Source organism: Mauremys mutica, chromosome 3 (genome assembly GCF_020497125.1).
Source record: "Mauremys mutica isolate MM-2020 ecotype Southern chromosome 3, ASM2049712v1, whole genome shotgun sequence".
Lineage (NCBI taxonomy): Eukaryota > Metazoa > Chordata > Testudines > Geoemydidae > Mauremys > Mauremys mutica.
The window spans coordinates 85,697,037-85,721,406 of record NC_059074.1 but is presented as its reverse complement, the minus strand read 5'-3'; the positions used below and the strand labels follow the sequence as shown (position 1 = coordinate 85,721,406).

The 24,370-nt window shown below is 44.6% G+C and overlaps 1 protein-coding gene across 2 annotated transcripts in view; it reads left to right on the top strand.

The window, feature by feature from the left end:
- REV3L (REV3 like, DNA directed polymerase zeta catalytic subunit) overlaps positions 1-23,855 on the top strand; it is a 242,819-nt gene extending 218,964 nt beyond the window's left edge. For both annotated transcript variants that reach the window (XM_045010184.1, XM_045010187.1), the window contains 6 exons: positions 2,083-2,197; positions 4,579-4,716; positions 5,467-5,657; positions 7,009-7,255; positions 9,477-9,686; positions 22,702-23,855. In XM_045010184.1, coding sequence (XP_044866119.1) covers positions 2,083-2,197; positions 4,579-4,716; positions 5,467-5,657; positions 7,009-7,255; positions 9,477-9,686; positions 22,702-22,842 — 1,042 coding nt within the window. In that variant the 3' untranslated portion in view covers positions 22,843-23,855. The remainder of the gene's footprint in view (positions 1-2,082; positions 2,198-4,578; positions 4,717-5,466; positions 5,658-7,008; positions 7,256-9,476; positions 9,687-22,701) is intronic.
- The last annotated feature ends 515 nt before the right edge of the window (positions 23,856-24,370 follow it).

Below are 24,370 nucleotides of genomic sequence, written 5' to 3'. Positions count from 1 at the left end.
AAAAAGTGTCTAATCTTCTCCTGTTCTGTGTAGTGCTCATAATCAGCACAGTAACATTAGCCATTGAAAAATTATCTTTAACTCTGCGGTATGACTAGTCTTTTAGTAATATGGTATCAGCTGTTCAGGTTTCAGTGCTAAGAAATAGAGATCCCAGTTCTTCCATGCATTTCACTACATGTCTTCTCATCGATATTGGTAATTTTATACACAGAAGGCCCGCTGTAAAAAGTGTTTCCCTTTGCAAAGGCATTTAAGCAGATTTAGGCAAGTTTCACCTATCAAGTGTTTGGAAAGACATGCACACCCTACCTATTCTCAAGATTTATGGGATTTCTCAAGTTCAACGAACTTTTAGCCATAGTGCCCTGGCCACAGGTGCTTGAACTATGCTAGTGATGGTAAGAAATAGGTCTGGTCCAGCAGGCTGTAAAGTTCTCCATCCCATTGTCTGGAATAACTTAAAGTACATTTATTATTTTCCTGATTTATTTATTTTTTAATAAAAAGCTTTGGGGTGCTTTTTTGCCTCCAAATAATGAGAAATAGGGGCACTGTCAGCAAGGAAGAAAATCCTTTTCATTTACTCATTGTAGGCAGGTGTGAGACACGAGTTAACTTGTTATTTTGGGGATTCTTTATTATATGCATATATTTATTGGTGTATTCTGGTCTCTAAAGATAGTATGCACATTTCCTGTAATTAGAGCATACACTACTTTTTCGATACGGTCTTTCTCCTTAGATGGAAGGTCTGCCATGACTCTAGACAATGTCTGCTACAAGCATATCTATCTAGTACTGTACTTACAGTTTGTTTAAAATAGTATATTTGTAATGGCAGTAGGATTCAAACTGTAATCTGGTGCTATTCCTAATGATTTGCTTTTTCTGGATTCTGGTGATTTGTGATCTATCTGTATAGGAAGGGTCAGATGGAGATAAAAGGTTTTATTCCCTCTGAAGTTCTGCCCACTGAAACAAGAAGCCAAAATTAGATGCCATGAGTTGTGGATTGAGCACTGAGTAAGGGTGACCATTCACACTGCTCAGTTATTGTTTCAGGTTGTCTGCAGATATTATTGCATCAATTTGCATTTGGTGTACAGATTTTTATCTGGTTATCTTCACAGCCATAAGGACTTAGAGATTCAATATTTTTTTAAAAAGCTGAAGTTCTGGAGCACCAAATCTCCTCCTCCAAATGAGAACCAGCTCATCTAGCGCCATTCCAACTTGACCCCTTCTGCACAGCCACTTCTCTACTAAATTCATATTGAATAAACTGTTTAGTACCATTTATATTCTTTATCCCTCCTCCATATAGAATTTGCTGTTTCTAGCTCAACCGCCCACAGCCTAGCACTTTCAGATCCCAGATACAGCATAGAATCTTTTGTCAGGGCCGCCCAGGGGGGCAAGTGGGGCAATTTGCCCCAGGCCCCACAGGGGCCCCCATGAGAGTTTTTTTGGGGGCCCTGGAGTGGGGTCCTTCACTCGCTCCGGGGGCCCTGGAAAACTCTCATGGGGCCCAGGCCCCCAGAGCTTCTTCCGCTCCAGGTCTTCGGCGGCAATTTGGCGGTGAGGGGTCCTTCCGCTCCGGGACCCACCGCCGAAGTGCCCCGAAGACCCGCGGCGGGGGGTCCTTCCACCCCAGGACCTGCCACCGAAGTGCCGGGTCTCCACCGCCGAAGACCCCAGGCAACCTGAATCCTCTGGGCGGCCCTGTCTTTTGTCCCTGATGTCATAGGACTTGGGGCTGGGTTGCATGTCTTGGAGCCAGAAATGTAAAAATCTATTCAGTGGAAGAACTGGGATGCATAGACCACCAGGGGGAGGTAGGTAGGCAAGAAAATGAAGTGCTATAAAGAAAGCAGTCAGTAGGGGAAGGGGTTGCTGTGAGAAGTCGAGGATGTGTCAGTGAGTAGACTGGTGGACAATCTCAACGAATTTTGTCAACCACATATGTCCCTGTTTCCCAGTCAAGATACTGGCAAATGTATTATAGTTTGTAAACCCATTCCAGGATATATGTTGAAGTAATGGTATCCTTACTTCCTATTTCTTCTTTTATCTTTTTAGCATGTTTGTACTGTTGAAAGGAGCCACTAAGGAGCAGTCTTTCAAGATTGGCCAAGAAATTGCTGAAGCTGTAACAGCTACCAACCCAAAACCAGTAAAACTGAAATTTGAAAAGGTAAAAGGAAAATACACTTTGCCCCAAATGTCTGGATAGAAAATGTTATCTCTTTAAACATGTTAGGGGGTCAGCTGTTCAATAAGGTTTCAATTTTGATCAGTGACTTAACAGAACCATGGGTGTTTCTTTGAGTGTACAGCCAGCAGTCCTTTCAACTGCATTTCATTGTCCTGCAGTTGTCAGAGGAAGTCTGCAGAGAAAATTTAGACATATTGATCCCAATAACCCACAGAGAACAGGTTCTTCTTCGAGTGATTGCTCCTATGCATTCCAGTTAGGTGTGCGTGCCGTGCGTGCACGGCTCTTCGGAAGATTTTTACCCTAGCACTGAATGCAGTGTGGAGCAAAATAATTCTAATATTATTGCACATCCAAAAGAGCAGTGGAGATTCTTTTTAGTAGAAGTTTGTTGTTTTCATAAATGTCTCCTTCACTTGTATTGACATGGTGAATGGTAAGGGTTAAATCAGTTTAAGGGCCATTATATTTTTGAGACTGTCCTTTCATTTAGTATTTTAAGCTAATTTATTTTTAGAGAAGGAGAGACAGCAAAATTCAATAAAACAACATTGAGAGTCTGGTGGTTCTTCAAGTGATGGTCTCTATATGTAGTCCACTGTGGGGTGCGCATGTGGTCCTTGCAACTGAGATCGGAAGATTTTTCATTAGCGGTGTCTGTCTGTCCATGCCTGTGCCCTGCACCTTCTTGTGCTCCAAACTGATGACAGAAGGGAAAGCATGGACCAATCATCTCTCCAGTTCCTTTCTACCACCTCTAGTCTCAGACTGAACCACTGTGGTGTCCACAGCTTTGCTAGCGTTCCTGCCTCAAATTCAGTTTTTTTTTCTGTAGTTGACCTTTTTAGATAGTTAGTATGGGGCTTTCTCTATCATTTGGGGTACTTAGAATGCCCAAGATCCCCACTTCAAGTCCTGTACAGCCTGTCCCCTGTTGTTTCCAGTGAGTGATTCCATGACATTTGCTTATACTGATTGGGTAGTCCCACGTTCCCTCCAAGTGCAATATTTGTTGTTCCTTTCGGCTCCAAACCCGGCAGTCTTGTGAGTTCCAGCTCAGAAGATATCTGATGGAGTGTTGGATGAGGCCCTAGTCCGACCCGGGGTCTGATGACCCCCTGTACATCGGCCAGAGGTGCCGAGAGATGCCCCACCAAGCACGGTGCTCCCTTGCTGCGGAACATCAGAGGGCAGAGCTAAGGACTCTAGCAGGCAGAGCAAATGGCAGGAGGGAAAGAGCAAGCAATCACATGAAAAGTGAGAGAAATTCTCTCTCTAGTCCTTATCTAAGAAGACGATTTTCTCCTTTATGCCCTCCAAATTTGATGAGACTCCATGCTCCAGTATGGATATGTCAGGAGCTCCTGGGGATCACGGATTCAACTTGGCTCATGGGGAGCCAAGAGTGTTCCAAAACCACCGATCACCAAAGAAGCTGGCCCAGCCCTATCACTAGCAAGGCAAAGAAGGGAGCAGTCATCAACTGAACCAACAGTAGAGTCCATCAGCAAGGAAGAGGATACAGTGGTACCAACGCTCATTGTCTGACATAAATTGGCACTGTTAGCTCTGCCAAAAGGCAGAATCCCCTCCCCCTCTCCATCCTCTATGGCTGGGTGTACTATCCTCAACAATCTGGCTATGTATTCTGACCCGCCGTAACCAATACTCACTGATAAGGTGACTAGTAGCGGTGCCTGCAGTGTCAGTTCATCATTCACCAGTACAGTCGATCAGCCTAGAGTTACAAGGCCTGTGGAATCTGAGGACTCATACTCCTCCTTGGTGTCTAAATATGATTTTATTCATTATAATTTTTCTGTATTCACTGACAAACTACCCCAGGAATTTAGACCACAATTCCAGGCCTTAGTTTGGGGCAGGAGGAGGTGTAGGGCACAAGCACAGACCAAAAGATACTGCTAATGAAAAATCTTCCAGTCTCAGCACCCCACAATGGAATACCCATAGGGACCACACATCTCAAAGAACTTCAGTTACTGTAAGGTAAGTTGCCATTCTAAGTCATAAAGAAAGGTTAAAGAATTCAGAATGATGGCTGTCACTGTTAGACTGTATATGACTTTGTGTGCCTGAATATTACAGGATCCTCAGTTTGTATATCACTTGTGGCAATATCTAGGTAGAGCATAAGGTGAGTGTGGAATGACAGTCTGAACCTACACTTTTCCTGTGAACCTTTAATGTTCCTTTAACTTACTTTTTATTTGTGTTTGTGAGGAAACAAAAGGTAAAAAAGTCAAAATTAACATTGCCTTAGAAAAACCTCTAAACATGCAATCCTGTTATGCTGCTAATGAATAACAGTATAAAGAGGCTACATGTTTTTAACCCTACAGGTGTATTTGCCTTGTGTCTTGCAAACCAAGAAGAGGTATGTGGGATACATGTATGAAGCACTGGATCAAAAGGACCCAGTATTTGATGCAAAAGGCATAGAGACAGTTCGAAGAGATTCTTGTCCTGCTGTTTCCAAGGTAAAATACACACAAATTCTTTCAAGTTTTACAAATGCAGTATGTTGTTCCACTGCAGTCCTTAAAAATCATTTCAATACATGCCCCCGTAAAAATTCTAACTCTGAAGACAAGATCTGTCTTTGTTCTTCGGGGTTTTCTCCATTGTTTCTGGCACGAGTAGGGTCTTCGGGGCACTTCAGCGGTGGTGGTCCCAGAGTGGAAGGACCCCCCACCGCTGAATTACCACCGAAGCAGGGGCCCCCTGCCACCGAGGCCCTCAGGCCCCCTGAATCTTCTGGGCGGCCCTGTCTGTAAGTCATGGATAATTATTTAATTAGAAAAATGTGTTGCAAGAAAGGAACAAGTAGCATGGAAAATATTGTTAACCTCAAATAAATTGAGAAACAGCTGTTCATATGGTGCATTTATTTAGCACCTTTGAAGAGTGGAGGAGGATACTGAAAGGTGTCATACATAATATTCTATTTCAAAATTAAGAAAAATCTTTCTATATAGTGTAGTGGCATAAATTCCATATACAGTGCTATTTTTAAGGTTTTCTTTGCTTTGTAAAATAAAAATAAAGAGATGGAAGATATTCAGGGGTATCCTAGAGAAACAAAAATTGATACTTTTTTTAAACAAATGTATGTTTTTGAATTTATACTGAATATATATTATAAAATATTTCTTTATATAACAAATTCCTTTTTACTAATGTTGAACGAGAAGATACAGATTTTTCCCATCTCTCCTTTTGTTTTGAAGATACTTGAGCGTTCTATCAAGCTGCTATTTGAAACACGTGACATAAGTCAGATCAAACAGTATGTTCAGAATCAATGCATGAAATTACTAGAAGGCAAAGCCAGCATGCAAGATTTCATCTTTGCAAAGGAATACAGAGGGAGTTCCGCTTACAGACCTGGAGCCTGTGTACCAGCCCTAGAAATCACAAGGTAAATGAGAAGCCTAAAAGTGCTAATTGTGGATTTATCAGCAGCGGCAGCTCCAGGCACTAGCGCTCCAAGCACGTGCCTGGGGCGGCAAGCCGCGGGGGGTGGCCTGCCAGTCCCTGCGAGGGCGGTAGTCAGGCAGCCTTCAGCGGCATGCCTGCAGGAGGTCCACCGGCCCTGCGGATTTGGTGGCAATTTGGCGGCGGGTACGCCAAAGCCGCGGGACTGGCGGACCTCCCGCAGGCAAGCCACCAAATCTGCGGGACTGAAGACCTCCCACAGGCATGCCACCGAAGGCTGCCTGACTGCCGTGCTTGGGGCGGCAAAAAAGCTAGAGCCACCCCTGTTTCCTTAATATTTTGTGCGTCTGGTTGTGGTTCTCAGACCACTTCTCAGAGAGCATATGTCTACATCCCAGAGGACCATAGCAATTAGTACTTGCCCTAGTTGGGTGTCTCAGAAGAGAGAGATTAAGGATTGAATAATCATGGAAACCCAGTTTCTTCCTTACTACTAGAGATTATCACTCAAGGTCAAGAACAAGGCCTACCGTCAAGGCAGTGTAGTGAAACCCATGCTGTTACTGACTGTTCTGTGTATAAAGGACTTCAGTCTCAGAGGTCATTTGGTGTCTCTCACTGGCAGTAGATTAATTTTGTAGAAAAAATGTTGCTAGTGGATTCTCTCATTTTAATGCTATTAAGCCTCTCTTCTGCCATAGTTTGTGATATTAAACAGCAGTCCTGCTTGTTTTTAGCACGTACTTCACCATACTGATATTTTGATAATAAAAGGTCAGCTGCATGTGAACCGGTTTAACATATTTTGCCAATCACTTGAATTTTTCCTTATATTCAGTACAAAATTTCTTAAACCTATGGCCATATTTTTCCTAGTAAAATAAAATGGATACCAGAAAACAAACCCTGCTCTTCGCTCAAGACTATAAAGTCCTTTGCACTCTGATCGTTTGTGCTCATTTTAATATAGTGGCTGCTCTTTTATAAAGTGTTCCTTCAACTTAGGGGTAGTCAAAAGGTGACCTGTAAACCAAATATGACCTGTGGCCACCCGGTTACTTCTGGAGGCTGGGCTGTTTGGATCAAGATAGAGTATAGTTTGCGATGACCTGTATTCCATGTAGAACATACCTCTCTCTTAAAGGTCAAGACAGCTTGCTGCGTGCTCCTTTTTATGCTTATTAGGTGCAGAACTCAGGCTTCAGGAGAGCTGTTGATATGACCTTCAGTTGGGTCAAGTCTGGATGCCCTGATTTAAATACCTATTTGTTTCACTTGCTAGTATTTAATTTTAAGATACATTGTGAAGACTTTTTTTTTTTTAAAAAAAACAGGAGGATGCTTGCATATGACCGTCGTTCTGAGCCTCGAGTTGGGGAAAGAGTACCCTATGTCATTGTGTATGGCATGCCAGGATTGCCTCTTATACAACTGGTGAGGCGGCCCATTGAGGTCCTACAAGATACCAACCTGAGGTTGAATGCCACGTACTACATCACCAAACAAATTCTTCCACCCCTGGCTAGAATTTTCTCGCTAATTGGCATAGATGTTTTCAGCTGGTATCATGAATTGCCAAGGGTAAGCTTGTCAGATAACACTCAGTGTATCTGGGTGGTACTTGAATTTGATTACTCTTTTTTAAATAAAGAGCTTTATGTGAGGTAACAGCAGGGGTGATTTATTTTACAAGGTAATAATTTGGTGCCTGAGTGTATAAATTAAATCACTAAACCCTCTGCAGTTCTTTCACTTAGTAAAATTAGTTTCCATTGCAGCTCTTGTACTCAAGGTTGGGCCTATCCATATCATCAGCTGTGTTTCCTGGCCTCTTCCAAAATTAATTCCAAAGAATCCAAGTATATACTACATGTGTTCTTTGTTAACATATCTGGATATGGATCTGGTTTTGCATTTGCATTCGCATTCATCCTTTAATTTTCTCTCTAATGCCTGCATGCATCCACTCGAAACCTATGAAAGGCCCATGTACATATCTGGCTCTGTTGGAAAAGGAAAGTTTATATTTCTATGTCAATATGTTTAGGAGAGATGACGCACCAAAAATAGCAGGAAAATATTTAAAAAGTGAATGATAGGAAATTTTAAACCCTCATGTCTCTGAAACGCTGTGATTTGTCCAGGAATATTCACGGGGGGAATCTACTCTGGGTTGAGATGTAGTAAGTGAAATGTTGGGTGGATTCTTTTTGTTTTTGCTGAAGATAAGGAGAGTAAAAAATTGTGCTTATACAAAAAGTTAGCTTTACCCTTAACTATGGAGAGAGCGGCACCCCTCCATAATGTGTTGTATTATTTAATTGTCACTCAATAGAATCATTATTTAAAATGTCAGGAGTTTTGTCTTTATGCTAACAATGTCCATACAAGCTGTACTTTCACTTCTGCTTCTTTCCCATGTCCGGATCAATCCACTGTGAGAGTCACACAAGCTAATACCTTCAACAGAGTGCTCCAGTAGAACTTGTGGCTCCACAGTGCCAAGTCCCTGGGAAACTTGTCCCTTTCCTAGTGCTCTCCCTAGGCAGTGGGGAGGTTCTTCATTCTTATAACAACTGGCTGCTCTTCACCCTTTTGTGGAACCCTGGTGCATTTTACACTTTTGTGTACCCCAGAGATCAGACCCTGCCATGACCAGAAACCTCAAAATTCCCCTTGTTTTTTCAGTATGTTCTAGTTTCTCCTACCATGTGGTAGACAATGTTCCCTCCTGGCTTTTTGGTACACTCACTACAAGACTCACCTGTACACTCTGCCTCCCCATATCCCACCCTATTGAATACTGGACAACACAGCTCTCAGGAGCTCCCTCTCTCCATAGTGATGGATTAAAAGGTCAAGACAAGTTTTGTGGCAGCAGTTAGATGAGAGGAGTCAAAGGCAGTGCCGGTGAGCCTTATACGCAGAGTGCTTACTTTCTTCAAGGGGAGCTGGGTGAAGTACCCTGAGAGGGGAGAGGTATGTGTATGCAGTGAGGGGAGGAGGGGAGGGCCAAGCTCAGTAAGTCTGTCTGGGGTGAGGGGTAGAGTAGGAGGAAAAGTGTCCAGGGCATGGGGAAGAGGGCTAGGTGGAAGACTCTGCCAGGAATTAGACGGCAACCCTAATATTTAAGAGTAAACCTGGCATTTTGGTGGATCTTAGAGCCTTTTTTCTTAATGTATCCCTAGGTGTTTGGGCTAAAATCACCAGTGAATGGACATGAAAACTGTGTGACAGGGAATTGCATTAGTACTTGGAAACTAAACTTGGTGGAAGAGAGGTGGAGCTCAGAAGAGGGAAAAAACTGTTAACTTCTGTTCAGTGTTATATTTGGGGCCTAAAATTTCCCTGTCTCTAATACGTGAAATGAGAACAATTGAAACTGCAACCATGGGCGTACTCAGAAATGAGTTAGATCAGCACCTAAGAAAAACCTTTTCAGGATACCAGCTAAACCGATTTGTGACTGTAGGTTGGCAAGATGAGTTCCTCCTATCTAGGAATATGTCTAGCATGTAATTCAGTTACTGATTCTTTCTGCTGCCTCATGCTGAGCTTGGCTGTGAAACAGCTCAAAGTGTATGGGTGGTCTCTGTATATGTAGCTTACCACATATTGAAGCACTTAGGCATAAGTCATGTACTTTAGATGAAGAGAGTTAGTTCTTGATAATAACTAACACATGAGTCCAAGCTCTGCAGATCCTGTTAAATTTATACACCTTAAAAATCTGATGAATGACTCAGGCATAAATATAGCAGCCGACTTAAGAGTTCCCCCTCTCTTAAATTTTTTTTTATAGATCCAGAGAGCTGCCTCCACTGCCCGAACCGAGCTGGAAGGCCGAAAAGGCACAATCTCCCAGTATTTCACTACCTTACACTGTCCTGTGTGTGATGAACTGACACAGCATGGGATCTGTAGTAAATGCAGAAGCCAGCCACAGCATGTGGCAGTGATTCTCAGCCAAGAAATCCGAGAGTTGGAGCGTAAGCAGGAACAACTGGTCAAGGTAGGAATAAAGCAGACACAGCATTTTGTCATTGCCATTTAGTCAGCTGCCCACAATACAGAGACGCAGAATTAACTTAAAAAGTGGCTGAACTTTTTCCCTGAGGGTAAAGAAGATCACAGGGCAACATTTTAGTGGGTACCCTTTAAAATTACAATACTCAGTAGTTCTGAAACTAAATTGAAACACAAAGCACAATCCAGCTGCATCATACCGGGTGCTATCTTCCTATATTTGTATCTTTGTCTGTTTGTATATAGCATCTGGCACTATAGTAGCCTGGCATTGCACAACACTGAAGAAAATGCTTAGCACAAGAAGATGTTTGTGTCTCATCTCCATTCTTCTTAGCAAAAGATCATGAATGTTAGAATTTTTTTTGTGGTGAAAATGGCAAAAATTATGGAAACCCATCCAAAACACAGGCATTTTGTACCAAAATAACTGATTAATTTCCAGTTATATTTCAAATAGCAAGAAGTGTTTGTGTGTCAGAAAAACAATACATACCTGAGGCCTACAGGGATATGGGAAGGGGCTAAGTAAATCTATGGGGGGCACTAATCACCATCTTCCTATTTAGAAATAATGGGAAGGTGTCACAAAAATCTCCTATGTCCCAATGAGACTGTCGCTTGATTTAAATCGCAAAGTAAAGGTTTTGGATGAAACTAAACATTCAGTTTGTAGGTACAGTCAGTTAAGCAGGTAGTTCGTTTGTCTAACTTATCAAAGAAATGCAGAGTGTAATTTAAATATTTATTGATCTGTTCTGGCACTGGGATTTAGGAGCAGTGCACAGAGCTGTAATGGGGAAATTATATATTTGAGAATGGTTTGGAGTCCCTGTAAATGAGTTTGTTAATGAGTTACGAACGGAACAGCTATGTTTTTGTTTCAAATAGGGATGATGAAATACATGTGTGGTGGCAGCGGCAGCCTGGCTTGTCAGCAGCAGCAGTGTCTGTTAAAAAATCAACTCTACTGTTGCTGCCCTGTGTCGTCAGGATCTTTGCCATAGATCAAAGGGCACAGAATGGGCAAAGAGGGAGTCTGACTGTTAGCATCCCCTAGGGTTGGGATCAGCGATCAATATAATTGCTGACTGTTTAAGCTCTTATTGGTTTAGCATTCAGCAACGTGCATACCCAACAGCACATGCTGCCAAGAACGCATCACCCCAGTGCTACATTGTCTTCCCTGAGTTCCCAATGAAAGCTTGTTCAAAGTCAAGATTCAGTCATCATCAAAGCTCCCTATGGGATTCACTCAAACTCCCTCTGGGCCATTTCACCCTGTGTGATCATTACTTGACTGGAACGATGGGATTTCTAATCTGGAGGGTTAGGTTTGTGGGCAGGAGGCAGAGCTTCCTCAGAGACTAGCCCAGGAATGTGCAGCTCATTCCCAGAATGATCACAAATCTCAAGAGCTTTCAGAATGCAATATAAAACCCACTTTGTCGAGAAATGTCTCCATGGGTGCTCCAGGCCTGGATGTGCACACACTTAGGCACTCTTAATTGGAGATTTTCAGCAGCAGTGTCCATGGGTCATGCCTATGCCCTGGTAACAGAGTATATAGGGAGGGGCAGACCCACCACCACTCCCATTCCTTCTCAACCACCTGCAGCTTGAGATGGAGCATCACAGTGTCCAACAGCTAGCTGTGCAGCTTGCTACCTATCTTGTTTATTTCTTGGGGGGGGGGGTGGTTGGGGGGGGTGGTTGGTTTGTTTTGTTTTTGTTATTTAGCACAGTTTGTGTTTGGGGGAGGGGAGCAGTTCCCTTTTTTCCTTTGCCTGCTCTGGGCCCTTTTGTTTTCTTGGGCCTTGATCCACAGCCTCAGGGACAGGTTATGTATAACACCCTGGGCTTCAAACCCTGCCGGATCTGCCATAAGTCTTTCCCACCACAGTGACAGTCATTCAAGCTGCCTCTGCTGCTTGGGAGAAACTCTCATCACCTCCAAATATAAGATCTGCTCAGGTTTTAAAAGCAGATCTAAGAAACTGAGGCAGGACAGACTAAACTCCTGTGGATGGAGTGATCTCTGAGAGCTGCAGGATCTAATTCACCCCCCTATCCTTTGGATCCGGCTGCTCAGAGAGCCCCAACATCTGTCTCCGCTGTGACAGTAAGCAAAGACATTGGGGGACCACCAAAATCATCTAGGCCAGTGGTTAGACAGTTATTTTTTGGTCAAAGTCCAGATTTCTTGGTCAAGGACCAGACTTCAGAGAAAATAATATTAAAAAATAAGAATAATGATAAGTACAGTAAATAAAAAGATTTCAGGGCCTGCTCAAAAGCAGCTGGCGGTCCGGATTTATCCCGCAGTCTGCCTATTGACTACCCCAATCGAGGCTGCAAAGAAGAAACAACCTCTTTCTCCAGAATGGAATGAAAGAAAAGGAACACATCCTCATAAAGGTACCTCTGAGGCTCTCATCCCCACTGATATGGAGACCACAGCACTGGCTAAGAAGATCATGCTGTGACATATCAGGGTGCAGTCCTACTAAAGAGTAGTTGTGTCACTCCTGCCCTCTAGCCTGGGGTGCCCTTTACGATGCTTTACTGCTGTAGCCTCCAGCCAGGACTGCTCACAAACAACCTCCAGTATGCAAGTCACTCCCTGCTAGGTCTGTATGTCGGCTGCAGCCAGCCAACCTCATCTTGGCTCTTACCAGCCTTCGTTATACAGCCAGGTGACCCCAACACACTTCCAGTCTTAGCTTTTCCCCCAGAAATGTATGTCCAGCCCTTCTGGCCAAACCAACTTTATATAAAATCTGTTGTTAATTTAATAGAAATAATATGCACACTGCTTACCACCCCAAATGGACTTTCCCAGACACTTCAATGTAAACACATTGGATTAGATCAAACAAGTTTGAGAGATTTTAATTAATAGAAGTAATGAGACGTAAAAGTCAGAAATGGTTACAAGAAAATAAAAGTTAAAATACTACTGGTGCCTAACTTAACACAAACTACCAGATTCAAGCAAAGTTTCTCACCATATACTTTCAGCAGTCTGACTGACCAGACTTCTTAGGTCAGGACCCCTTCTCCGAAGGTTCAACAAATGCTTCCTTTGTCACTTTGGGGGCCGTGAACACTATGGGCAGGGAGAGAGAGGGGGGTGTCTTTGTTTGTTAGTACCTCCTTTTTATAGTGTCAGTCCCCCTCTTGAAAAATATTTCCATCTGAGATTCAGGAGACAGAGTCTATATAGAAGGATGTTCCCTGCTGCTTTTTCCTTACCTGTTTAAATGTCCTTTGTTTGTTTGCCTTCCTACGTGATGACTCTGTTTACTGCTTACATTCAAATTAAACAGAGCATACACAGAGACCACGGTACCAGCACCTCTTGCTCCTCCAGTAGATATGGGAGGTTTCCAAGGTATTTGTACAAGATTCCTCCACCTTCCAGCCTCCTTTCTTTGAGACAGACCTCTTTGTCAACCTCAATTTGGAACGTGTGTTAATAACACAATTCAGTGGAATCTTATAACTTCATATACAATGTTGCCACACATATTTTATTAGGATAATAATGACCAGCAAATTATGAGTGTTCAAATGATACCTCACAAAGCATACTTTGTACAAAGATTATCACAATAGTGTGTGGGGTGTGGACCCGTGTTCCCTGTAAGCTGCGCACTTGAGCGGCCACATGGGAGAGATTTAAGTGCCGCCCAGCTGATTAGGAGAGCACACACAGCCAGCAGCATGTGTTCAGGTGCCCCTCCCCGCCACGTTGCACCATCCTGCAATAGCTCCCAGGACCACCCTGCTGGCTGTGTGGGGGGTCAGAGGGAGGAGGATGTTGTCGTCAGGATGGTGTCATTCTCCCCCCCCCCATACCTCATCTCCGCAGAGCAAGGGAGAGACATGGGACACAGCCTGGCTCAGGACTCGGAGCTGCTGTGGGGAAGAGTGAGTGGCTGCATGCCTTTCTTAGAGACAGTGCTCTATTTTCTGAGATTTCCCCAGCAGCCAGCTCACAGAGTCTCTCTCACACACACACTCTCTCCCTCCCTACCTGCCCATATATCCCATCTCTGCAGAGCAGGGGAGGAGAGATATCAGGGCTCAGGACAGAGCAGGAGAGCTTTCAGTGAGTGTCTTAAAGAGACCACACAGGGCGTCTCTCAGAAACTTTCCCAGCAGCCAGCACACACACTGTCTGTCTGTCGGTCTCTCTCTCTCTCTCTCTCTCTCTCTCTCTCTCTGTCACACTCACCTTCCAACACATACTTGTATTATTGTTGTTACTTCTTGGTACTTCCTGCAATGCACATATATTCTCTGTAATTTTATTCTTTCAAAGTCAGGGCCGCCCAGAGGATTCAGGGGGCCTGGGGCAAAGCAATTTCAGGGGCCCCTTCCTTTAAAAAAAAGTGGCAATACTATAGAATACTGTATTCTTGTGGGGACCCCTGCGGGGCCTAAGGCAAATTGCCCCACTTGCCGCCCTCCCCCCCTTCCAGGCACCCCTGGGAAAAATAAACATTTAAAAACCTTCCACATCTCAGCACAAACCCAGTTTTGAGAAAACTTCTTTTTAAGTCACCTTTACAAGGTATCACTGGTTCTCAGCATCCGTTAGTGCTAAAAGGCACTAAAGCTCATTAAAAGGGTTGGACAAATATTTTCCGTCAAAACTTTTTTTGGATCGAAAACTAGGGGGTTTTAAAAAGCAGAAAAAAATCACGGACAATGTCTGCCTTCCTTCAAAATTTGTTGTTTTTTTTAAATTGAAAAGCTGAAATTAGTCTGCCAAAACCTGAACATGGTTTGGGGTTTCAGAAGTGTGTGGCTGCTTGCTGTGTTTGTTTAAAGAAACAATAAAAAAAATTTCTGCTTTAAAAAAAAATCCAAAACTTTTGAACCACCTCAGCTTGTGACCAAATGCCTGAGCCAACCCAGTCAGAGATTTTTCCAGGTTTCTGATACTCTGCTGGCTTCCTTGACTTGAATCTGTCTCCATAACTTTGGGTTCATTTAGCTTAGAACATAAGAATGGCCATACTGGGTCAGACCAAAGGTCCATCCAGCCCAGTATCTTGTCTACTGACAGTGACCAATGCCAAGTGCCCCAGAGGGAGTGAACCGAACAGGTAATGATCAAGTGATCTCTCTCTTGCCATCCATCTCCACCCTCTGACAAACAGAGGCTAGGGACACCATTCCTTACCCATCCTGGCTAATAGCCATTAATGGACTTAACCTCCATGAATGTATCTGTTTCCTAGAGACTGGCTCCATGGGGTCCCTCACAAACTGGAGACGGTTACTGTGGGTTTGTTTTTAGTATAACTTATGTACATACTCCACGAACTGAGCATTTGAGCTTGTTCCAGAATCTGAGATGAGCCTATGTTGTGAAAACTGAAATGCTCAAAATAGCACATGCATGTGACTGGACACAGGGTGCTAAAATTAAATTAACCCAGGAGTTCTCAAACTGGGGGTTGGGACCCCTCAGGGGGTCATGAGGTTATTACTGGGGGTCACGAGCTGTCAGCCTCCGCCTCAAACCCCGCTTTGCCTCCAGCATTTATAATAGTGTTAAATATAAATTAAAAACACTTTTTTAATATAAGGGTGGGTCACACTCAGAGGTTTGCTATGTGAAAGGGGTCACAAGTACAAAAGTTTGAGAACCACTGAATTAACCCCTCTGGAGCTTCGGGGAATGCAGGGGAGGGGGGTCTCCTTTGGTAGGGTTGGGAAGGAGGTAGGTGGTGTAGGATATTGCTCTTCTCATGTGATCCTTCTCCCACGGAAAAGATAACAGCTTGGCTCTTTGTGTTAAATAGCTGTCTGCAAGCCTCAAACTGCTGAATAAGCTTTTAGGGTAGGGAAGACTGTGCCTCCCCAAAAGCCTGGCCCTGCCCCCTATCCGACCCCCATTCACTTCCTGCCCCCCAACTTGCCCCCCTCAGAATCCCCGATCCATCCTGCTCCTTGTACCCTCACTGCCCCTCCAAAACCCCTCCCCAACCACCACCTGGGACCCCACCCCCCACCAACCACCCCTGTTTCCTGTCCCCTGGCTTCCCTGACCCCTGTCCACCACCACCCCCTGCTGAGTCCTGACAGACCCCCGGAATGCCCACGATCCAACCCTGCCTTCTCCGTCCCCTGCAGAACCTCTGCCCCCTCCCTGTCCCCTGACTGTCCCTGGGACTCCCTGCCCCTTATCCAACTGCCCACAGCCCTCTGCCATGCTGCTTACCTCCGCCTCCCCCCTCTCCCAGAGCCTCAGCGCGCCACGTCCGGGAGCGGCCCTCAACAGCATTACAGCGGCCTGGCTCCAGCGGGGCCTAAGTTCCCGCCAGCCAGCCTGGAGCTCGCAGCCCCGCTCCCTTACCACGCGGCTCTGAGTGGGAGGAGCTCAGGCCCTGCCCCCTTACCACACAGCTCCGAGCGGGGAGGAGCTCAGGCCCCACCCGAGCCAGGCTGCTTTAGTTCTGTCCAGGGCCGCTCCGGGTTACCCCCACCTCTCCCCTCTCTCGGAGCCTCAGCGCGCTGCGTCCAGGAGCTGCCCTGGCCCCTGGACAGCGCTGCAGCAGCGTGGCTCCGGCGGGACCGGAGCTCGCAGCCCCTCCCCCTTACCATGCGGCTCTGAGCGGAACGGAGCTCAGGCCCCACCTGAGCCAGGCCGCTTTAGCTCTGTCCAGGGCCGCTCCTGGACGCGGTGCACTGAGGGGATGGGGGAAGGCGGAGCCATCAGCCCACCAGCCATCCAACTACCAACCTCTGGTACTGATGCAATTACAAGATGCCTTTTGGGCCCTGGTGCTGAATTGACCACAGTACCAGCACCACTTGCTCCTCCAGTAGATATGGGAGGTTTCCAAGGTATTTGTACAAGATTGCTCCAGCCTCCCTTCCTTGAAGGACATCCTGAAAAGGAAAATCCCAGCAGAAAAGACACCTAGCAACCATGGCAAGGACCTTGGGACCCTTTCCCCTTGACTTATGCCCATCATTGGACTTATTGGAACCCATGAGCCTTTTATGGCAAACAGTTCTACAGGATCCCATCTCATAAGAGGGCATGTGAGGAGCAACAACTGCTGCCTTTGGGTCCTGCTCCACAGAGGACCTTACAGAGGAGCAAGAGCCAAGGAAGAGGAAGAAGAAACACCTCCTTCGAGTGATGGTCCCATGTGGATTCCAAACGTGGGTGCACATGTGCTGTGTACCAGATCCGGAACTGTTCATAGTAGTGTCCATTGACCCGTGTATGTATTGTCTGTCAGCCACGTAGCGTGTCCGAAGCTTTAAGAGCCTGCATGGGTCGACGCTGCTTCAGTTCCCTCTTACTGCCCCATGGCCAGAGTCGGAACCCCTGTTCCTTGGTGCTCCTATCTTGCTAGAGATACCATGTTTTTCGCCTTTTTGCCTTGTACATAGTTCTTTTTCATAGTTCTAGTTAGTTGTCCGTTCTTTAGATAGTTGTTAGTTGTTACTCTTTGGACTTGTTCCCTTGTGGGACTCTCTCCCCCGACCCAGGAACTATGCCCAGGCAAGCCGGTTTTAAGTACTGTTTCATGCCCTCACTCCTTTGTAAGCAACGAGCACCAATGCTGCCTTTACTGCTTGGGCGAAGCCCATATTACCGCTCACAGCTCCATCTGCCGATCTTTTCTGCCTTAGACTCAGGAAGCTTGGGAGCTTCGTCTCCCTAAGTTCCTCATGAAAGAAGCGATGTGGCCACGTACCCCTTCAGATCTGGCACTGGCAGATCCATTGGAAAGCCAACTGGCACCAATGGTGGGTGATTCTCCTGGCCTTTCCCGAGCTACACCAAGTTGGGTGAGAAGTCGCGCATTGACTCTGAGGCTTCTGCTCCGAAGAAGCCTTGTTCAGAGCATAAATCCAAACATCGAGCTGCAACAGCACCAGCCACAGTGTCCGCCCAGCTGCTGTCACCTCCAGTGCCATTCACACCACTGGGACCACCTGGTCCCATGCGCTCCGGGACACTTTCCCCCCAGCACCAACAGTCGAACTACTGCTGCCTTTCGCTGGCTCCCCTGAGCGCTCTGCACCGCAGGTTCTCAGTCCTCCATCTCTGGCCGTGGAACCTTTTCCTGCTTGTGGACCACCCTCCGTTGTTCCACCCCACACTGATGGCTCTGCCAGCACTGGCAGCCCCACCCCTACCAGATCCATTTTCAGAGTCTGGCTAGTCCTCTAAACAGGACTCAGCCTTCTCACCAGCCTGCTCCTACAGCCCAGATCCCTTCTGCCAATCCTATCTGTCTCACTATGGCCCAGTGGCCAGTCTGTGGCTTGCCTACCTGCAGGGACTGCCAGTGCCTGGCAACCCCTACACTTGGCCATACTGGTCCACTGGGACCCGTACTGCAGCCAAAGACTCTCTTCACGCCCACACCACCACCTGTCTTCACCTCCTGTGGATCCACCTTCTGTCTATGAGGTTCCCCACGACGCTTCAGCTCTCCCAGCACCCTCCGTACCGCCAACACCGTTGATTCCCTTGGTCTCTGCTGGCACTTCTTCATCGCCTGATGATGCGTACATCCCACCTTCCCTTTCCCCTCTGGACGACCATGCCCAGTACCAGGACCTTGTCTGCCACATGGCCGCTGCCCTCAATCTCCCTGTGGAAGATGTATAGGACCCCCACGATCAGTTCTGCAGGCCCCTGGACCCTCCCGCATCGCCTTGCCAATACACGGTGCCATCCTCCACCTGGCACAAGCAGTTTGGCACACTCCAGCCTTCTGTGCCCCCCAGTCCAAAATGGACTGAGTGTAGACACTTTGTGCCAGCTAAGGGTACGACTTCTTCTTGTCTGACTTTCCTCCAAATTCCTTGGTGGTCCAGGCGGCCACGGAACGTGCCCTCCAGCTACCTCTTCGTTCCACACACCCCGTCCCCAGACCAGGCAGCTAAGAAGTTCCTCTGCGGGCCTCCAGTTCCGCATTGCCAGTTACCAGGCCATTCTTGCAAAATACGACTTTCTTTCCTATACTAAGATTGCAGACTTCCAAGCATTCCTGGCACCTGATAAGCATCGGGATTTCCAGTGCCTCATGGAGGAGGGAAAATTAGTCGCCAAGGTGGCCCTTCAGGTCACAGTCGATGCTGCTGATACCACCTTCTGCTCACTGGCTTCCAGACTAGTCCTCCACCATGACTCCTGGCTGCAGTACAGCGGTTTCCCAAAGGAGGTCCAAACTACTCTTGAGGACCTCCTTTTTGACAACCAAAGCTCTTCAGTGATAAAACTGATGAGTCCCTCCGTTCCCTTAAGGATTCTCGGGTAGCCCTTCAATTGCTGGGCCTCTATACCCCTGCCCTTACCTGCAGGTAGCCCTGGTTGTCTTTCCAACTCCATCCCCACACCCCCTACCAGCCCTATCCACAGCGCCATCCTGAGCCCTCTCGCCTCCATCCTCACTCGCAACATCCACAACATTCCACTGCCTCTATCTCAGCCACATCTTCCCTTCTGCAATGAACCCCCAGGCAAAGCTTTTGACGCCTTCCACAAGAACCGCGAACCCTACTCCGTTCTTCAGATTCCACTACCGATTACTTTGGGCGGTTGTCTGGCCCTGTTCCTCGACAGTTGGGGCAAGATCACGTGTCATCCACTTTGCTTGCTGGGCCTTTCTGACACTTCTCCATGACTGCTATGTCTTAAGTGTTATCCAACAACATGGTGGCTGTTATTTATGTCAACAAGCAGGGCGGAGCCAGTCCCTCTGGTGGAGGCCATCCTCCTTTGGAACTGGTGCCTCCGGCACAACATCTCCCTCCATGCTGTCTATCTTCCCAGTGTGAGCAATTCCTTTGCGGACCAGCTCAGTCGCTCCTTCCATGCGAATCATGAGTGGGAACTCCACAACCCCACGCTCCCCTCCATCTTTTGCTAGTGGGGCACACCTCAATGAGACCTCTTCACCACAGTGACCAATCATAAACTTCCCCTCTTCTGCTCTGGGGGAGCCCTTGGTCCAGCTCACAGGGAGATGCCCTTCTTATTCCCTGTACCAACAAGCTCCATTACACTTTCCTGCCCATTCTCCTGCTCCAGTGTTGAGGCTGTTCATAAATTGTATACTGAATTGTTTGGCCACACTTTGTTATGAAATATACTCAAGAAACCAAATAACTGATGTCAGTGAGGTTTATTAATATGGTACAGGAAAAAGGTTCTATATGATACCAGTCTCCAAAGAGCAGTCCTGTGCAGCAGTGTTAGATTCACCATACACAGAAGGTGTGCTCTTCAAAGTTACATCTCTAAAGCTTACTTTGTTGATAGTAAAAGATACTAGACACATCACTTGGAACTGGATTCAATTAATCAGCTGTTTACCTTGTTTGTTTCTGGTACCATGGTGTACCCCCTTTTCTTTTGTTCTGAGCACATGCGTTCAAGGTACTAAGGGGAGTGAAGACACAACCTAGGGCTATACCAGGATAAATAGGTTTGTGAGGGTAACTCCCTTTCTGTTGCTATGAGGAAATAATTATATTTCGGGGGGAGCCAAACTGTGGCTCATGAGCCGCATGCAGATCTTTTACAGCCAGAGTGCAGCTCATGGAGCCCCCTCCCCCCATTCTCCGCCTACCAGACTGGGATGGGGGGAGAGCTCGGAACCCCTGAGTAGGGACTTCTGCCTAGCAGGGAGGAGGGGTTTGAGGCTTCTGCAGGAGCAGGGCTGAAACCCCGAGCCCTGGCAGGCACACCCTGCCTCTCGAACTTCTGAAGATTGTCGTATGCAGCTCAGTGGGTCAGAAGTTTGACCACCCCTGTTCTATATCCTCATGCTGACAGTTTTCCTATTTACTTAAGCTAAAGCTTACTTCAGCTAATGCAAGGAGTTATAGGATACTTAGCATAAGTGAACAGGATTATGGTATAGGCCAGTTTAGGCTACATCACTGTTACAATATTTGTGCCTAATGTTATTAGTGCTTAATGCATACTTGGATATATGGTGTGCATATACATATCATTAATATGATATACATTTATATGCTAGCCAGCATACATTAGTCAACAAGGGGGAGGCCGAATGAGTGGAAGGAACAGACATAGGACTATGCTGGTTGCTGTCTGAACCTCGAGAAATTAGTGACCTTTTGGGAGCCAATCATACGGGTAGGGAAAGACAATTATTATGTCTGGTGGGAGTCTTTAAGAGAATGATGGGACCCTTCTATGGCATCACTAAACAACCTGGATTCCCGCAAAGGGAGGGTCCTTGACGGTATTTTGTACCTACTTGAGAGCATTCCTTTTACTTTAACCATAAAGGTCTGTAGGCTCAGAAAGTTGAGCACACGTTTTTATAACTCATAGGGTACAAACACATAGCAAAACTAGCAGCAAAACTGAACTCCACTGGATCTTAACTACCTTAGCCTAATTTATAAAACTCAGTTTAAAAACCATTTACCTGGATCCAAACTATACTTAAACTGAATTTAGAAACTGGCTTTAATACTTTTTAAACAGTTTGGTCCCTTGCCCACAGTTTAATTAAATAGTGTTTATAAAGAACTAGTGTGGATCATCTTAAAAACTATTTAATACAGTTGAAAGTCTCGAACAAACGGGATCTAAATTAAGTTCATGTCATGGTCTCTAAGGATTCACACGAATGCTGTGTTTGAAAATCACATTGCAAATGTCTTGAGTCAGCTAATTTACAGCTGCTTCTGTAGTAGTTTTACCTTCCCTTCCTCAGAACTTGAGCACTAATGCATACTTGCCTGAGTGGGTTGCTGGTTCTCAGTTCCAATAGGATTGAGTGAAAAATCTAGTCCTCTGTATGTTCTGTGTAGAAGCACTTTAACTGGGTTCTGAATTCTCCCAGAAATAAGTAACATAGGGGCTCATCACTTTGTCCCACCTGCTGCCATCACGGTTGAATTGTAGTAGACCTAGTTTTACCAACTTTTGAGATTTTATTGTGAGTCTTGCAACATTTGGTGTTTTGCTTAAGCCCCACCTCCTGGAGTCCTGTGACTATGTCAGAATCTCAGCTTGTTTTAAAACAAAATTGTAAGTTTTTAGCCCTTGAGGTTATAGAGAAAAGCTTTAAACATGAATTCTAGGGGCTGAAAAACCAGAAGACAAATAAAAAGAACCCACATTTATTATTTTTTAGAATTTCATGGGCGGGGGGGTGCTAAGTCACGATATTTTTTTACTGCTTTGGCTTGATGATACTGCAGACATGGAATTGAACAGATTTTTAGGACTGGAGGAAGTTGCTTCCCTTTGATTTTTAAAGTTGTTTAAACTATGCAGAGTGGTGAGTGTGTTAAGATTTGCAATTGGAGCATTAGAGATCACATGGCTGTACCATGGCAGTTTGCCCCTATTGCTACAGCTTTGTTCAACCAAATATCTCAGATTACATAAGTAATTCACGCAGCAAAACATTAAAAAGGATAGATACTTGTTTACATATGCTCATGGCTTGAAATATCTTTGATTTCCAATATTATTTAAGTCCCCACTGTTAAAGAGCAATTTTTAATCATAAATACAATAATCACATTCTAATATTTTGAATGTAATTTGTAATGAATTTGACTGATTTCTCCCATTTACCACCAGATGGTAGTAAAATTTGGGAAATGAGACTGAAAATGAGCTGTGTAACTAGTTGTTGGTCTCAGTCCAGTTCACACTGGATGATGTCCACATCCCAGACACCGCTGTCACAACTGACATTTGGACAGTCTCAGAAGAGACAGTATGGTAGCATGGGGACTGCAACTGTCACTTGATCCCTCTGCTCAAAATTGATCAATGTTGTGGGGTATCTGCCACTGACAGAGCTTTACCCGTTCTGTTGATTGGACTTTAGGCTGGTAATTGGAACTAAATTCACTTGAAAGGAAAAGATTCACCTGAGTCTTATTTATGCTTAATTTATAATAGTCCTCTTATTAAATGTAATTTAAAAGAAGCTGTTTTCTTTTTTTAATATATCTAGATATGCAAGAACTGTACAGGTTGCTTTGATCGACAGATCCAGTGTGTTTCTCTGAACTGTCCAGTACTTTTCAAGCTATCCAGAGTGAGCCGAGAGTTATCAAAGGCACCATATCTCCGACAACTACTCGACCAGTTTTAAATGATCTGTGTTACAAGATTCCAGGTGCTATTTTTTTTCAGTGTTTACTACACTAAAACTGTTGTGCATGGTGCTTTTTCAATGTTCATCTAGTCCAAGATTTCCATTTTAGCTGTTGGTTTACTATCTGAAGAATAATGAACAATTATCTTAACTAAATGAGAAATACCCTTATTGATCTATTCACTTTTTAAGATGTACAAATTCCTTCATTCTTTCACCTTTTTAACATACTGTTTTATAATGCAGATGTTGAAATAGCTATGTGTAACATCTTGTAAATCCATTTCAAAGTAGAAGTCAAGTTTACTTCCCAGTGGTTTGCTGTGGAAGGAGCACTGAAAACCTCTTGAAACAATGAAACCATTAGTGTGTGTTCTCAAACTGTCAGTATCAAGACGTGTTACTTATAGATATATTATCCATCACTTTATAATTTTGTCTGCGAAATATTTTGTAAATACACTTTTTTACTTTTCAAACAACTGAGTAAAATAATGTGCAATGAATTTTATACAGATAATTTTAAAGTTCGTTGGTATATTTCCTCCTAAGTTTTGCTTGATTCCAAGTAGATTTGTTATTTTGATCAAACTGTGCAAACAGTAGTATTGTGTAGCATTTTTAAACATTATTTTCTATAAATTGCTGTCTTGCTTTAGCTATTAATGGGGCATTGTGAGGAACTGTGCAAAAACATTTTTGTTACAAACCTGTGGGACTGTTGCAATACTTTAAATATAAGAAATTTTATTCCATTTTTGCTTCTTTTGTATAGACATTTCTATTGCTTCTAAATATGCTTAAAATATTTTCTTTCCTCATGTACTGTACAGTTAAATCTTATTTGCCATCATCTTGACAAAATGTGTATTTAGAATATTTGTATAACTGTATAAAATGAAAAAGGAATTATGTGGTCAGTGCATTGTTTTCTAAACTGGAAATCATTTTGTTTTAGAAGTTAATAATGGAAACCATATTAAAATTGAATAAAATATGAGCTATGGTAAATTTATATGCATTTTTTAAACTTAACACATTTGCAGTCCAAGTCATTACTTCATTCAGTAGCATGCACGTGCTGAATGAGGGAAACCAGCTAATTAGCAGACTTGTCTTTCTTCCACTGGGTCAAAACAGTAATATTGTTTCATACAGTTGCTATTCTCATGGGTCAATCTACCTATCCCGAGGTAACAAGCAGAGCCTTTGGTTTTAATATTTTAGCTACCTGGGAGAAAAATCAGCTCAAAACTCAAGAAAGAAAAGCAGCTGTTCACGAATCCTCATTGTCATCTTTTTTTCAAGGTCTGTCATAAAATCAGCAATGACGAGTACATTATTTACAAGTATTTCAGAGACAGGAAGCTGTTAGAAGCAAAATATTGTAAAATTGTTTCATTGGAAGTCTCTGATCCTAAACAGTACTTGACTGTGGAGATGCTTGCTTAGGGAAGTCATAGATTGATAGATTTTAAGACTATAAGGGACAATTATTAGCATCTAGTCTGATCATCTGTATAAT